This window comes from Fringilla coelebs (genome assembly GCF_963513975.1).
Source record: "Fringilla coelebs genome assembly, chromosome: 1".
In the NCBI taxonomy this organism is placed as follows: domain Eukaryota; kingdom Metazoa; phylum Chordata; class Aves; order Passeriformes; family Fringillidae; genus Fringilla; species Fringilla coelebs.
Window position 1 is genome coordinate 144087732 of NC_140028.1, and position 15350 is coordinate 144103081.

The 15350-nt window shown below is 38.2% G+C and overlaps 1 protein-coding gene across 1 annotated transcript in view; it reads left to right on the plus strand.

The window, feature by feature from the left end:
- The window catches only part of PTPRN2 (protein tyrosine phosphatase receptor type N2), a gene marked incomplete at both ends in the record, with an annotated part of 628010 nt that overhangs the window by 385386 nt on the left and 227274 nt on the right, over positions 1 to 15350 (plus strand). The window contains one exon of the mRNA XM_084216229.1: positions 10931 to 10995. Coding sequence (XP_084072355.1) covers positions 10931 to 10995 — 65 coding nt within the window. The remainder of the gene's footprint in view (positions 1 to 10930; positions 10996 to 15350) is intronic.

Below are 15350 nucleotides of genomic sequence, written 5' to 3' on the forward strand. Positions count from 1 at the left end.
TCTCGTGGCAGCCTGTCCCAGTGCTTAGTCATTACTTACTAAGAAAATATTTTTTCCTTCTGTCCAATCAGAATTTCCTTTGTAGCAATTTGCCTCAAGTCCTTTTGGTGTGAGTCTCTGCAAAATTCTGGCTCCATCTTTTTTGTAATCCTGCCCAAGCAGCAGCCAGCAGCAGTTAAATTACCATTTAGATTTCTGTGAAGTCTTCGCTGGACAAACCCCAGGCTGAGCCTCTGCTTGAATTCATGTTTCAGTCCCTTTATTGGCCCTTCTCTGGACCACCTCTGGTTTGCTGATGTCTCTATTTTGTTGGAGACACAGAACTGGCCATAAAAAACCTGAAACTGTTACATGAATCAGTCACCAGTTAAAAAGGCAGTAGCTGCAAAGCTCTGCATCTGGCTAAAAAAAGTAGAATGCTGGTAGAGTTCTGCAGAGAGAAGAAGAAAAAGGCAGAAATACCCTTCATTCCCAGTGTTCAGCAAAGCAACAGAAGGGCACCAAGGAAATTCAAATTATGAAACATTCTTGATGAAATATTAATAAATCCATACTATGGTCTTAATTGCTATAATTTAACACCCTGTATGGTATAAATATTTTAGAAACGTGGTAAAATGGAACATTAAGAAGGGGTCAAGGGATAATAATATACATTAATCTTGATGGGTGGAGATGTATACCTCATACTTAATTTATGTTTATACTACAGTTCTGTATTCCTTTTTGAAGAGTAGAGTGTGGAATAAGCTATATGCATGCATCTTATATTGAGATATGCTATGTGTGCGTGTGTGTAGATTATTGTAGGTATTTATAAAGTACAGGGCTCTGGTGTGTAATATAGATCTATAGGGATATAGATATAGATTATATAGATATCTAAAGGGATTTTAAAATACCTTCAAAACTCCATGCTCTCATTTAGAAATCAGACATGGATCCAGCAGTCTACAAAAGCAAGAGGGTCAGGAAATATGCAAACCACTTTCTCACAAAATTATTTCCCGAGGAAGTCATTCCACTCTTGCAATAGCCGCCTTTCTTTTTCAGTAGCAAATATTTCTTTTAAGGCTAGTTTCCATATATTTCCATGAAGGGGAAACCCTAGAAACAAACCTGTGCTATGGCCACAGTGTCAGGGAGCAGAAAGCATGGCTTTATTCACAGTCTTAGGGGTACTTTACAGCCTGTCTTGGTAGGACAGTGTCTGCCTGACAAACACAGCAGTCAGACAGAAGTCAGAAAATGTTTCACTGAGCTTTTAACTCTCCTATAGATTTTCAGCCCATAAGAATGCTATTGTGCTATTTTTTTTTTCTGAAAATAGCCTGCAGAAATTGCTTGAAATTGCTGGCACTCTAATAGTGACCTGTGCCCATGTATGCATAAAGCAGATAGGCATTTCATTTACATTTCTCAAAAATTGTATGCAGTAATGATTCCTATGTGTTAAATTGCATAATCCATACAAGTCTGACAGTCTTATAAAGGCTGTGGGCCAATGTCTCCTTCTGAATGTATCAGTGCCAATGAAAGGGGTTATCATACCCTTGAGAGAGGTTACTGCTGTCGTGTGTTGGCTGCTAGAACTGCTCCTGTGGTCACTCTCTAAACCATGTCAGTCAAAATTTACAACGTAGGCTCAACTAGTTTAAATAATGGATTTTTTGCTAATGATGCACATTTTGAAAATACAAAGGACAAGGGGCTACTCATAAAAGAGGGTGTAGCTGGCATTTTGATGGACAGTGAACAGTTTTATCAGCAGGGCAGACTCCTGATTCACAGCATCAGTCCACAGCCTCTCACTGTCAATTCACCTGTCTTCTTTAGCTTGAATATTTCTGCAGTTGTTTATGATTTCTTTTTAAAAATAACAAAATGCTTTGCTTTTGGGATGTAGGATTCTCCCACAAAGCACACAGGTCTGGGACACAGAACAGCATTTTGCCCAATGAGAGGTTTATAATTGGATTTTTAACCTGCTCAGATGGAACTGGCACCATGGGGGGTGGCACAGCCCAGGTAGCCTTTTCTACCCTTTGAAGGGATGTCCTAAAAAATGTTTCCGTAGAGGAGGAAAGAGGAGGGATGGTGCCAGCAGAAACTCATTCCAATGAGCATTGGGTTAAACCTACCATAAAGGAGAGACTTCTCCATCACACCATTTACAGAATGGGAAAGCTTTGCCTTTGCTTCCAGCACTTCTGGGAGAGCTGATCAGTGTCCTTTCCTGCCATTTCTTCTTCTTTTAAACCCTGCCAATAAGTCTCTTCTGCCCCTAACAATGAAACGGTGAAAGTGCTGCAGCTTTTAAAGGATTTATAAGGCTTAGCTGAACACATCACTTCCCATGCCAAAAAATAAGAGAAAGAATGTTGTGTGGATGGAGGCAGCTTTGGCATTCTGCTGTTCTCTTGCCTAATATTCATTCCTTGTTATCTCTACCCCTCTGCCACCAATTACTGTCTCCACTTGTTTGGTAGATATAAGCTCTTTTGCACAGGAACTGCCTTTTAGTAGCATGTTTGCACAGTGCCTTTGGCACAGTGATTCTGGCCATGGAAAGCATTGTAGGGGAGGTTGCAATAATCATAATATTTTGAGTGCTGCAAAGCAGCCATCCTTCACACACTCAGATCCTTCCTGTTACATCCTTCTCCTCATTCCCATCAAAAGTGCATACCTGCAGACACAGGCACATTCAAATCCTGTAAATGCATTTAGGACACAGTTATCTCTGTAGGCAAGCATTTATCTTCCTTATTTTGCACTTCACCCACCCAAGGATAAAAATAATGGATTTTTATGACATGATTAAAGTTTATATTCTTCAAAAAATATTTGGCCCATATTTCTGACATATAAAGGTTTTTCCATTCTTGCTGATTTTCAAGAATTCCTTTTAAAGGTAGTGAAGTAGCCTCCAGAATTTTCATGAAAGCAGAATTTTGAAAAACTGTTCTGAGAAACAATGGGCAAGTTAACATTGTCCCTATTCGCTCTCGTCTGAAAGCTTTATTGTGACTCTTGTTACTAGTGGCATCCTTGGTAATAAATATTTTCATTTTATTCTGAGGCACAGCAAATAGATTTTGTTAGTGAATGACCTTGTGCATTAGCTGTGCTATTCATGATTTAGTGAGCCAGTCAGTTGATATATTGCTAATGTTTTTATGACTCAGTCTTGTTACATTTGTGCCACGAGGATGACATTAAGTGTAGTCGTAGATGAATAACAAATAACGTGTCTCGAAGTTGTGTTTTGGATCATTAAAGAAATGAACCTACAGGGTGCTGTTTTATTAACTGAGGAAATGACTGGGAAAAAAATGACAGTTCTTGAATGTGTATTTATTAAAAATAACATCTGGCATGCTGAGAATTAGTGGTAGTGTCCGTTAAATTTTTCATAAACCAGCACAAATGCATCACAGATCCAAAGATTTTGACAAATTTTAAATAAGTGTAAGAACAATTCATACATTTCTTCCTGTTTCAGGCTAAGACTCAAAATGGTGCAAGTGGGAGAATGATAAACAAGTAAAGCATAACAAAGATGAAGGTTAATAATTAGATGCTAATATGAGTATTTTCAAATATTATGTATATGAAAGAAGGTCAGTGTACTTTCCAGGTACACCCTAGGGGAGGTGTGGATTGTTTATTTAAAAGTGCAACAACTATTCTTGGATTTATTTTCCTGAGTCTGCCCATTTATTTTGTGTTAAGAAATAATGAAAACTCTAGAAAAAGTATCTTGTAGACTTCTGGAGAGATGGTTTAGTCCTTTCTTTTGCCCCAGTAACACATCATCTATTCTAAAGAAATCACAGAAGGTCAGTTAAGTTCCAGATGACAGAGTTTCCGGAATTTCTACAGAGCTGCAGCCGTAAGGATCAACCTCTGGATGACTTCAGTGGTTCTTTCTGCTGATTTTAAAAGAGTTAATCACAAAGAGGAGATGCAATGGATATCCTGAGAGGTCAAAGTGAGTTATATGGAAAGAGAGGCTATTCAAATAGAAGGAAAAAGCAGATACAAAACCAGAATATTAGCTACTCTTGAAAAGCTGAGTTACTGCTATTATCTGCTTGATTTTTTTTGGGTAGTATTTTCAGCCCAAGAAAATTAAAGCAATCTGTTGAATTCTTGACTATAAATAAAACAAGGCAGAAAACCTGTTCCTTTATATTGTTATTCCAAAAACTTTTCTATTTAAAAGGAAAAAAGCTGTAGGCTTAAGCTTGTCTTATGGACTGTTGCTTTTCACAGGGTGGTGAAGGTGAGGAGGCCAAAAGTGCTCTGCATGGGAAGGGCTAAGAAAGGCCCAGGAGGTTTTTCTTGCCTGCCCATCTCCTGGGACCACAAATCTTGCTTTCTGGTTTTGAAATGTTAAGGTTGGACGTATGATGGTGAACTCTGACATTAAGCTAAAGAGGACTTTGAAATGACAATTAATAGTTGATCCAGACATTAGCAATCACCCAGAAATAACTGCAGAGAAGCACTGCACTGGTAGTCATACCTTGGTCCACCTGAACCAGCTCCAGTTGCAGCTCAACACCCTGCAGGTTGTTTCATCTGAATTTTCTGTTCAGAGCTGATACTTGTCAAATATTTATGTGAACAAATTTTGATGTGAAAAGTGGAATGACACTTCTTTTTTTCATTTTCTGCTAACACTGGCTGAATTGGTACAACTTTTGCTATAAATAATGAATAAGTGTTTTAAGTATGCAAGCAAGTTGTTGTACATACATGCATTGCACTCTGTCAAGTAATGTGCAGCATTGAATTGTCGCTGCTAAAATGGCCAGTCGTGTTAAAAATTGTCACTGTTAAGCATTCATTGAAATATATTTTGTGTTTCTAAACCATATACAACATATAACAACATATGTATACATATATCCACACATATATGCATATATACAACATAGAATAAAAGATACATATCCAGAGCGTGGTTATTTTTGTTATTACTCAAAACTCTTCTTTTGATGGACACCAATCTGCTCATGTTATTTAAGAGAATGTTTTTGATAATGGGTTCCTGAAGTTCTGCCAAAAAGAAGTATTTAGGGTAGATAAAGGTTTTTCATTTCTACAGTTCTAATTCATATAAACTAGGTTTGTTCATACTTCAGAAACAAAATCATTCTTACACCACACCTTAAAAATCTCTCTCTGTAGCCATGGCATTGTCTGCTAAAATGTTTTACTGCTGAAGTATTTTGGAGGTTGTGTACATGTGTTTCTGACAAGGAAATGCCTGTGGAAACCAAAAAAATAGGATTGGTTGATGCAGCAGGCCTTTCCAGGCATATATATGTATATAAATTATACCAATCTCAGGATGGGATAAGTAAATCTCTGGTGATATCTATTTACTTCTCTTGACAAGGCAGGGAATTTGACTGACTTCTTAGTTGAGACAGCAAAGTTTGTAGAGATGGGTCCCATCACAAAGCAAAAAAAACTCCAGAGAAATAAAAAAATGTTATTTCATACATCCCAAACTCCTTTGCTACAATTTAAATATCAGATTTTAGAACAGCAGTGTGCTCGTTTTAAAGGAAAGTCAAAGGAAGACATACAATTGAGCAGTTATTTATTGAACAAGTGGAAATAAGTCAATACAAGCAGTCATGCAGAAAGGATGTGTTTAAAATGCATCCCTAATCTATGCAAAGACAGGTACCTGAAGTCCTGCTGTATAAAATCATTGCTTCTCTATCCTTGAATATTACCTGGCCATGGGTGTAAGAGGCAGATGGTTTAGAGTGGGAAAAATGACATTGTTTCAGTGAATAAGTTTAAAACATATACAGCTCTTCAAGTATGGTCCAATTTCCCTCTTAGGGAAATGTGCAGTGTTGCTATTTCCCTGACAAAGGGATTTTGTGTGTATTTTTTGTACAGAATTAAATACAAACAGAGATGGAAAATTCCTTGATTGTGAGCATGGAGATTTAGCTGCCTCATACCAAAATCTGTGAGAACGCAAAGGTGCACAGGGAGTGGTGAGCATGGTCTGAATTTCCATCTGCTGGTTTTATTGGCTAGAGCAGGTTGTAAAGGATGTGTGCTCTCAAAATTGCTGGAGATGCAAACAATATTTTAAATTACTCCAGGCAGCAAGGTACTGCATCTGAACAGATTGAAAGCTGAAATGTTGATATCAGAAATTAAATTAATGCACATGAGATTGAAACAATATCTAATTAAAATCAGTTGAAAAATGACTTGAAAATTGAATATGACATAGTATTTAGCAGGCTGTTGCTAGCACAGCGACGTGGCTTTGACTTTTCTGCAACCATTTCCATTCCAGGCCTGGCTGCCAGTTAAATAGCTGCTACATGAAGCAGCTATCTTGTGCCATCACCCTGTAAAGATTGGAGGACAAAATACCTTCTGCCTGCAGCTTGTGTACTTGTTCCTCATTAATGGCATTGTAAAATTTAGTACAGACACCCTTCTTCTCACTTTATCTGGCCACTTGATTTGGTCATTCTTGTTCTGAGCTGATGCATTTTGAATATTCCATGTTGTGCTTTTGACTAGCTGTGTGTATGCATGGCACAGTGTGTGGCCCTGCCAAAGACAAAGTCACTCTCTCTGGACCATGTTATGAAGAATCTTTCCAAATATTCAAGGGTTCCTTGTAGGGGAGGAGAAAGAAAAGTCCAGATTTACCTAAATAAATGTAACATTTGCTTGTCTTAGAGATACTTGTCAAAAAGTTAAAAACTGTAATAAGCAGCATCTCTGGAATTTCCTTCCTCCTCTCCTCAGAGAGGAAAATAAATGAAATTCTTCTAAATGTGGCTCTTTGAAAGGAGTTTTGCAACAAGCTGATGGGAAGGAAACAGCGGTTGTAGAATTCATTCAACAGCCTACAGTAAATCTGAATTAGTTGCCCTCAATTTATTGACTGGAGGTCCAGTCCATATAGTTAGTGAGTCTAGAGCATGAATTGGCTCATTGTAAAATGGGCAGGTAATAGAGGTCAGGGGAATCATGTGCCCATAAGTCCTTTTTTCCCTACATTCAATTAAATGCAATACACACTCCAAGTCAGAAATGCACCAAAAATCAAGTTTTCCTTGAGAGTGATGCCATCTTCCCAGAAACATTTTTCATATTTAAGGGTTGTTTCTTCTTTGGGGCAGGTAAATCCTGCAAGAGCCTGGGAGACAAACTGAGGAGGCTTCCTGCTGAAACCCTGCTGAACCTGGTTCCCTTCCCCTCACTGGTGCCAGTGTGTGTTCCCAGGAGTCAGCTGGAGGGTGCAGCTGTGCTTGGCAGCCTGCTTGATAGAAAAACTCCTTCCAGAAGTGCAGTAATGAGACTGGAGCTCTACTCAGAGCCCTCCATAACTTGCTCCTTCTAATAACTGATGGACTCTGAGGTTAAACCTGCCAAACCTACACACTCCAATTCCTGACTGCGCCACTGACTGATAACTTTGCTAAAGAAATAAACGTTTGCCCTCAGAAAACACATCAGACCTCCCTCAGGTTGGTGAAGACTGAGCAGTGACAATCCCTACCCTTAAACACTCAGTAACACCCTCATCATGCTCTCTAATAGAGCAAAGCCATTAAGTTGTCCCCATTGTAATTTAGATCACAGAAGAGACTTCCACAGATTCTTTCAGGTTAAAATAACTGGTATACAGAGAGTAGGCAAAATTATTCCACTGTAGCTACGTGCTTAATTATATGGAATACTGCATAAATTGTCAAGTGCAAAGAATTATTCTGATAAATTAAAATACTAATTAAATAGGCTATTGCAGAATTTTGAGAACGTTATAGGGCTCCGCTTCTTCAGGTAATTTGCATATCCTTCATCTAGTGAATTTAATTTAAAGGCCTCCGTTTTTGTGTGTTTGGAAGCCGTTTTTGTTTCAACGTAAGATTAAAAAATGGATTTTTGTGTTGCTAACTGGTTTGAGAGGGATTTGGTTGGGGTATTTTTTTCTTTTTTTTTTTAATTTTGAATGGCTGTTTTTATTATGCCTCTTTGCTGATGAGTTTGTCAGTTCTCCGTTAGTATTACGGGACTTTAAACTGTGACCGTAAAAAAATAACTTTGATGAAATGTGCAATATACCATGTTACCCAGAATTGTAATTTCTACTTTCATAAAATTTGCAACTGAAACATCAGCTGCTGTATACTGGTATTTGAATAAGAGCTAGCAGTTAGTACACTCAAATATTTTCCAAAAATTTGGGCCAGTTTTCAGAGAATTAGTAGCTTGTTAATATCTGAATGCATTTTCCCACCACTTCTTCCATCTATCTAGATTGACTTTGTCTTCTTGTTTTAAGTTCTCCATTATAGTCCTGCATAGAAAAGGTTAAGTGCTTGTATTCACCATTCCACAGCTTGAAGTAGCTGCTTGATAGGTGGTTACTGCACTACTTCAGCACCATTTTTGACAGAATTTCTTGACCTTCCTGGGCAGCTTGTAGAGTTCAAGGTTAGCTAAAATTCTCTGCTGCACACGCCTGGAGTGAGCACGCCAGAGACCGTCAGCCGTGTCTCTCTCCACAGTCTGACAGAGCCTGGGCTTGACCATTTTCCGGTTATGATTTAATCAATAACACCTCGTGCCTTCATGCCTCCTAATTTTGGCAGGGTTTGTGTTAGCATGGCTGTCAGACCTGTCCTTTGTGTTTCAGCCAATATCAAGGGGGAAAGCAGGGGTATTAAATAAACCTTTTCTGTTGTTGTTTTTTAATATCAAAGCTTCAGTAATTAATGTCTGCAGGAAACCTATGAAAAGGAGGTCAAATCTGTAATAGTAATTATAAAATTCAGCGATTCAGCAGACACAATATTTTCTATTAACTGTTCATGTGGTAAGAAATTACACAGTGGGATTTAAGCTTTGTTGTTTACTTATAGCCATTTATTTTGCAGCTACTCTGCTGTGCAGTTTTCTTTATCCTAAGCTGCCAAAGAATCCTTTGTTGGACCATTCAGTTCCTTTGAAGGAGGCTATGGAAATTTCTCATTTTATAAATCTTCAATTTTTGCACTTCTTAGAAATCTGCCTTAAATGTGTTTTCTGGGTGCGTGGTGGTCAGTGTGGAAGCATGGCATATCTTTTCAAAGATTTTCTTATTTTTTTGGAAATTCATACTGCACAAGATATACAACACTGCAGAATGTGGTCTAAAATTCCATGTTTCTGTCAGCTTGCCTTCCCATGTTCCCTTTGACTTTGTGTGGAATAAATTTGTTTGTGAGTGTATAAAGTATGGCACAGGTGTTAAGTATGTGAGTATTACATGCAGGTTTTAGGTTGTCATTCAGCAAAACATGCATTTTAGCTTTCTTAGCTTGGGACTCCAGGTTCCTTTCTGCTTAATCAGCATACTAAAAAGATGCAAAAATAAAAGTGTCTGGGTCTAAACTGTGTGCAGAGATTTCTTCTTTGTTTGAATTGAAGGCAATATTCACCCCTTGCATAAGGCAGTGAGAAAAGTTTCTCCGTGTTAGAATTGCTAGAGGTGTAACTTCTTGAGTCTTTGCATGTAAAAACTCTTACAAAAATCTTTCCCTAAGTGGTGAGATGGAGCCTAATGATCCAACTTACCTCTGGAATAAATGTGACTCATTTGTGTTGCACTTTGGACAAACTCAATAAAGTATCAGTTCAGAATAATCTTCAAGAAATGTCTGCTGAAACCTGAGATGTTTTAAATGTTTCAAATGGCAACAATTAAAGGGAACTTTTAACAAATTAAAAAAAAATACTCCCTTAAGTATTTTCATGTAAATTTACAGTGTGCAGTATGTCCCAGCACTTCTTGACCTTTCTGATTGGAAGGTTTGCTTCAGGCAACCAAAATTGAGAAGCTGCATCTATCAAATTTTGTTCATAATCAAAGAAGAGGTAGGTGCCTGCAGATATGTGTAAGATGTGTGGGATGACTCACCACATTAAATGTGCATCCCTTTCCAAAGACAGCAGAGAGAACCCAGATGACTCACTTGGATTACAGGCAGCTGAAGGAAGGAGAGGTTAACAAGGCTGCAAGGCTTCATTGCTACTCATAAATAAATCCAGCCAGGTACCTGGGGTTTGGCCACAAGTCCAACTGACAAAGTTTGCATCTAGAAGGTTAAAATCTCCCCATCTAGAATGGGATGGCAGTACCCATACACCCAGCTAGGAATAATCTCATCCTTGTGCTGTTCCCAGAGCTGTGGTTGAGCGCTGTTTTTTGAGGCTGCTGACAGTCACAGGCCAAAACATATCAGACCATAGGTTTAAGGGAATGGGCAATTGTACAGGAGTGCTCAAGCCCATGCCCTGAGCGTGTTTGGGTTGCAAGTATAATTGTAGTCTTAGTGATTATTATCTTTATTTAACTGCTTTATGCTGGGTTGCTTTATTTTGGTTTTTAATTCCTTTAGTGATATAGATGCTGATAAGGAGAAAAAACTAATTTTAAAAAATGTGCATTGCATCCTGGTGGTGTGAAATAAACTCTTTATTTTACCTGTGAGATAAGAGTCTGTATCTGTTGTGAAAAGTCCTACACAGTGACAGTGCTGTTCTCATGGTAAATTACTGCTCTGCTCTTCAATGCAAGCAAGTGGGAAGTATTCTCAGAAAAGAACTTTCCAAACAAATTGCGTATCTGTGTTAAATGTGTGTAATATTGTGGAAAATAGAATTAGCTTGGCTTTCTTTTTCACATAATAATGAGCAATTAATAGCATAAATATGCATTCAAAAAAACTGACTAGCAGAGTTGCTCTCAGGGAAAGGTATTCCATAGATGGAATAGGTAGGAACTGTCATCAATATATCGATGAAGGAAAGAAGGTTGGTGGGAAATGCTGTAAAATCATACATATTCCAGCTTTTTTTTAACTCTCTTCATTTTTCCTTACAGCCATAAACAAAGAGAAGCTTGAAAAAACAACTGGACTGAAAATTCTGCAGACTGGTGTGGGGGAGGTAAGTGGCTTTCAGACATTTTACATTCTCAAAAATATTTTCGTTATTGGGATTTTTTAAAGAAATTCTGGAGCTCATGAATGTTTGTGAGCTACCAGTCTCATGGTGCTAAGGGCCTTTTTATGATACAGTTGCATCTGTCAAAATACAATCTGCTGCACAAATAGCACTGTATCCCACAGAGAAAAAAAATACCATCCTTATGAGAAAAGTGCAGCCAGCTTTAAGAAATGCAGTTTTTGCTTTGTTGTATCACAGGAAAAAAAATCCCCAAAGATGAGCACAGTGACTGAAGTCGTCATATTATTCTCCTTGGTTTTGATGGAGTGCTATCTCATCTAGAACAGTGGAAGTTTGAATTTGGGGTAAAGAATCTTTAGGTATTAGAGAGAATCTGACATCTGAATGTCTCACTTATTTTGGATGTAACTTGAAACATAAATAAAACATGTGTCTGTTATTATAGTGATATCACTAAGCAAAAACTCCACTAAGCAGTTCATCATTTATTAATAAACATGATGCTATCTGCTAAGAACCTTGTATGAACTACTGTTGATTGCTAATTCTCGTGCTAATTTTGTGTACACAGTAATCTCTTTTTTTTTCCTTTTCATTTAAGTAATTTTGCTAGTGGTGAATGCTCACAGGGCTAGGCAAATGTCTTTTTCTCATGATTGCATTGTTCTCAGTATTAAAAATAATGAATTACTAACTTCTAATATACTCAAGGAATAGGTTGTTTTCTTTCTTTACCAATTTTTGGGGTTTATATTTCTGATTTTTATCAGATCATGACTAAGAACTTAACTTGATGAGATTTGTGAGGTTCACTGTGCAACTTCAGTCACATTACTGAAAGACTTGGTCTTGGAGGTCACTGAGACCTGCTGTGATGCTGAGGGCCAAAGCTGAAAGAATTGGAACTGGAAACAAAGATAGGTGAAATCATCAGAAGATGAAAGCCATCATCTCCCTTTAACTGATTTATCTAGGAATGTTTCTTATGGGTGCATAACCTTAGAAACTGGGAAGAACATCCTGGGGCATGGCTGTGCACCTCAGGCTGCGTCCTGACTTCAGGCCAGGCTGAAGTTTGTGGTGGTGCTGTCTGCAGCCCCTGGTTTCTGTTTAATAGCAGGAGAGCCAGGATTGAGGTACAGGCTGTGGAAGCCACTAAGTGTAATTTCACCCAATGGGACTCATCCATGCTAATAAAATACCTCCATGTATTTTGTCCAATTCCAGTCATTGAATGGATTCCAGTCTGCTGCAAAATCAGCTGGAGAATGAAAGCCCACTTCAGATGCTTACTCTTAAATCAGTTTTTGTATTATGTATGGTGAATGGAGGAAAAATTCCCTTTTGGATAGTTGGAATGCAGGAAGTTTTCACCTGCTAAAGGTATCATTAATGCCCATTGTAGCAATAGGATTGCTGTAACCATGGTAGTCTAGGGATATGCTGGAGCTATAACTTTAAGGACTTCCTAGATTCTAAGACCAGCTAACAGAGTGTGAAAAATTGAAGAGTTCTTAGGCCAGAGACCTCACCAGCCTGATTCTTATATTTGGTTTAGAAAAAGTCACTGTAGAATTCACCTTCCATATATTTATGCCATGGTAACTTTTTTATAAAAAAACACTGATACAACTTGGATTAATGAAGGCTTTGACAGAATTCTGTGCTTGGCACTCTACCAAATATGTATTATTAGAAGGCAAAAAGTGGAAACTGATTAACCCAAGCAAAGCAGACATTTTGGCCTAAATATAATCCAGGTTATATCTGAAAAAGGGTGATCAGCAGAGAAAGAACCAAGGGGTTGGGACCAAGTAAGGTGATGGAAGAACATTTATTCAGCTGCTTATGTATTTTGTTGGATGTGAATTCTCCCAGCTGTGTACATTCCCCTTTCTAAGTCTTATCAGATATGATTGTGTGCATAATGAATACATTTCTGTGGTCTCACATTAACGAAAAATAGAGGAGTGCTGTGACCAAGCTTTTTTTCTGTTGATACAGTATCAGATTCAGGCTATTTCAGGTCAATTTAACTATGGTAATCCAGTTTTGCAGTTTGTCTTTTATTCACTCTGGTGAATAATGATTATTGAAATAATAGAACGTATGTATTTAAAGATAATGAAAAAGCATGTTGAATAAGGATTCCTTTTACTTCACACTGGAATTAGGAATGGAATTATATATAATGGTGACAGTAAATCAAAGTCAAGATGCTCTAATCAAAAGTACTTAGGAAAACTTTAGTAGAGAATGAGAAATGGCCTTTTTGTTTGGACAGCAGGTGACATGCATGACAAACTTTATGGATATATAATCTTCATATGCAGGCCTATAAAATAAAAAGGATTGATTTTGCAAGGCAATTTTCATATCTGAAATACCTCAAGAGAATGATGGTAGTGGCAAAGGGAGCCACTGTCCAAACAAATGCAGGAGCTTTCCTAAGCTCAGCAGTAATTCATGTGTGGCTCTGGACAGTGGAATCTGTTTTAGGTGTTGGTCTATAACAGGGTTTGTGTCTCAGTAAGGAATGTGTGGACACTAGTGACTTCCCAGGCCTTGGCTGTGCTGGAAGGAAACTCTCTCTTCCTCTGTGGAGATGAGAAATGCTTTTCAGGGCTCCTCAATCTATCACTTTTTTCCCCTATATCAAGAAAAAACATTTCAAAAGCAGCAACAGACTATGAAATTCACACCAAGCTTACTGAGCCATTCAGTCAAGTCCAGGGAGAGCTGATGAATTGCTTTTATGTCACTGCATAAACATGTGCTATATAGTCATTAACAACATGGGTCTGGAGTCTACCACAGCTGCAATCCAGTTCATCATCTTTATGTCATCTAAAAGATTTCCACAGCTTGTGATTCTCTCAGCTAGGCCTGAGTTGTGTCAGTGGAGGGTAAGCTTTGCTTTAGCTGGATTAAAATGAGTTCCTAAGCTGCGACTTCAGAAGCTGCTCATGTTTCAGGATGTTGACTTAAAAGTTTTGTGCATTTCAGTGGAAGGTGTGAATGATAAAATGCAAAGCACTGTCTGGACTCTGGGCAAGCAGAGCTTCTTTCAGGCCATTATAGAACAGATTTTACCAGTATTTCCACTATTCATCCACCTCAACATAGAACATTTGTAACAGAATATTCAACAGTACAGTGATCCAGAGAGTTAGATTCCAGTTTGATATGATGTGCATCACTCTTAAAATGAGAATTATTTTGACACTTATCTTGTTTGCAAGAAGGTGATTATAACAGAAAACCAGAATAACTCTGCTGTAGAGAAAACCAGTGCTGAGGTTGTAATCTTGAGGATCTGTGCATTGCTGGAGCTGGAAAAAACTAAAACTAAAAAGCCAGTAGAACTCCTCTACAGTATCCATGTGAGATTTGTTGGTCTCATTGTCATGCATGTTTGTGCCAGACAAATCCTTCATGAGCATTTCACACCTTCTTGTTTATTCAGATACAATGAAGCTTTGAGGTATTTTCTTTTGATCTCCTACACGTGAAATAAATCTCTGAAGTCCTGAGGTCATCTTCAGCTGTTCTGCTGTGTCTATGAGGGTATGGCTGCATGTGTTGTGTTATTGAAATGTCTATTTGCATAATACCATGACAGACACAATACTGGTAAAAACTGAAGAGCTAAACAGCATTTAAGCAGGACCCATAACTGTTCTCCTCTGCTTGAACTTGATGTGAACCACTACTTGAGTTGAACTTGTTGCTTTGAATGGCTGAGCACTCCTGCAAGATCTTGGGGATCTCTTTGTCTCACAGGAAGGGAAAGCTGCACAGCTCCACCTGACTCCTCCTGAGCTCAGGAATCAGCAGCAGCAGAAGCCCCAGTCCCACACCAACATTACTGCAACTGGATTTGTTCCCAGGAGTTTCTCTCCAGCCCAAGGGAGCTCAGGAGACACCATGAGCCACAGCCCTGCACAGGGGTCACCATGTCAGGTATCCCTACAGCATCCTCTAGGAACTTAGGATGAACTTTAGGAACTGTTCTATCTCTTCACATAAGCACCATTGAATTATTAGAGGAACACATTATTTTTAAGTTCAATTCCATGTTCAGGTTGGCTCTGACCAGAATTACTGTGACACGAATAAATGTTTATTCAGCTTTTGGAGCAATTTGTTTTCGACCAGTTTCAGAATAACAAGTCAGGCTCTCCAGGCTAATCAGAACTTAGTCACACAGTAGCATTTAGAAGTAACACTTCAAGAAATTTTAGGAATAAAGCTAAACAGAACATTAAATTTCTCCAAAGAGAATAATGAAGATCTATGGCTCATTTATTTAAGACCTTGTATACTTTTGAAAA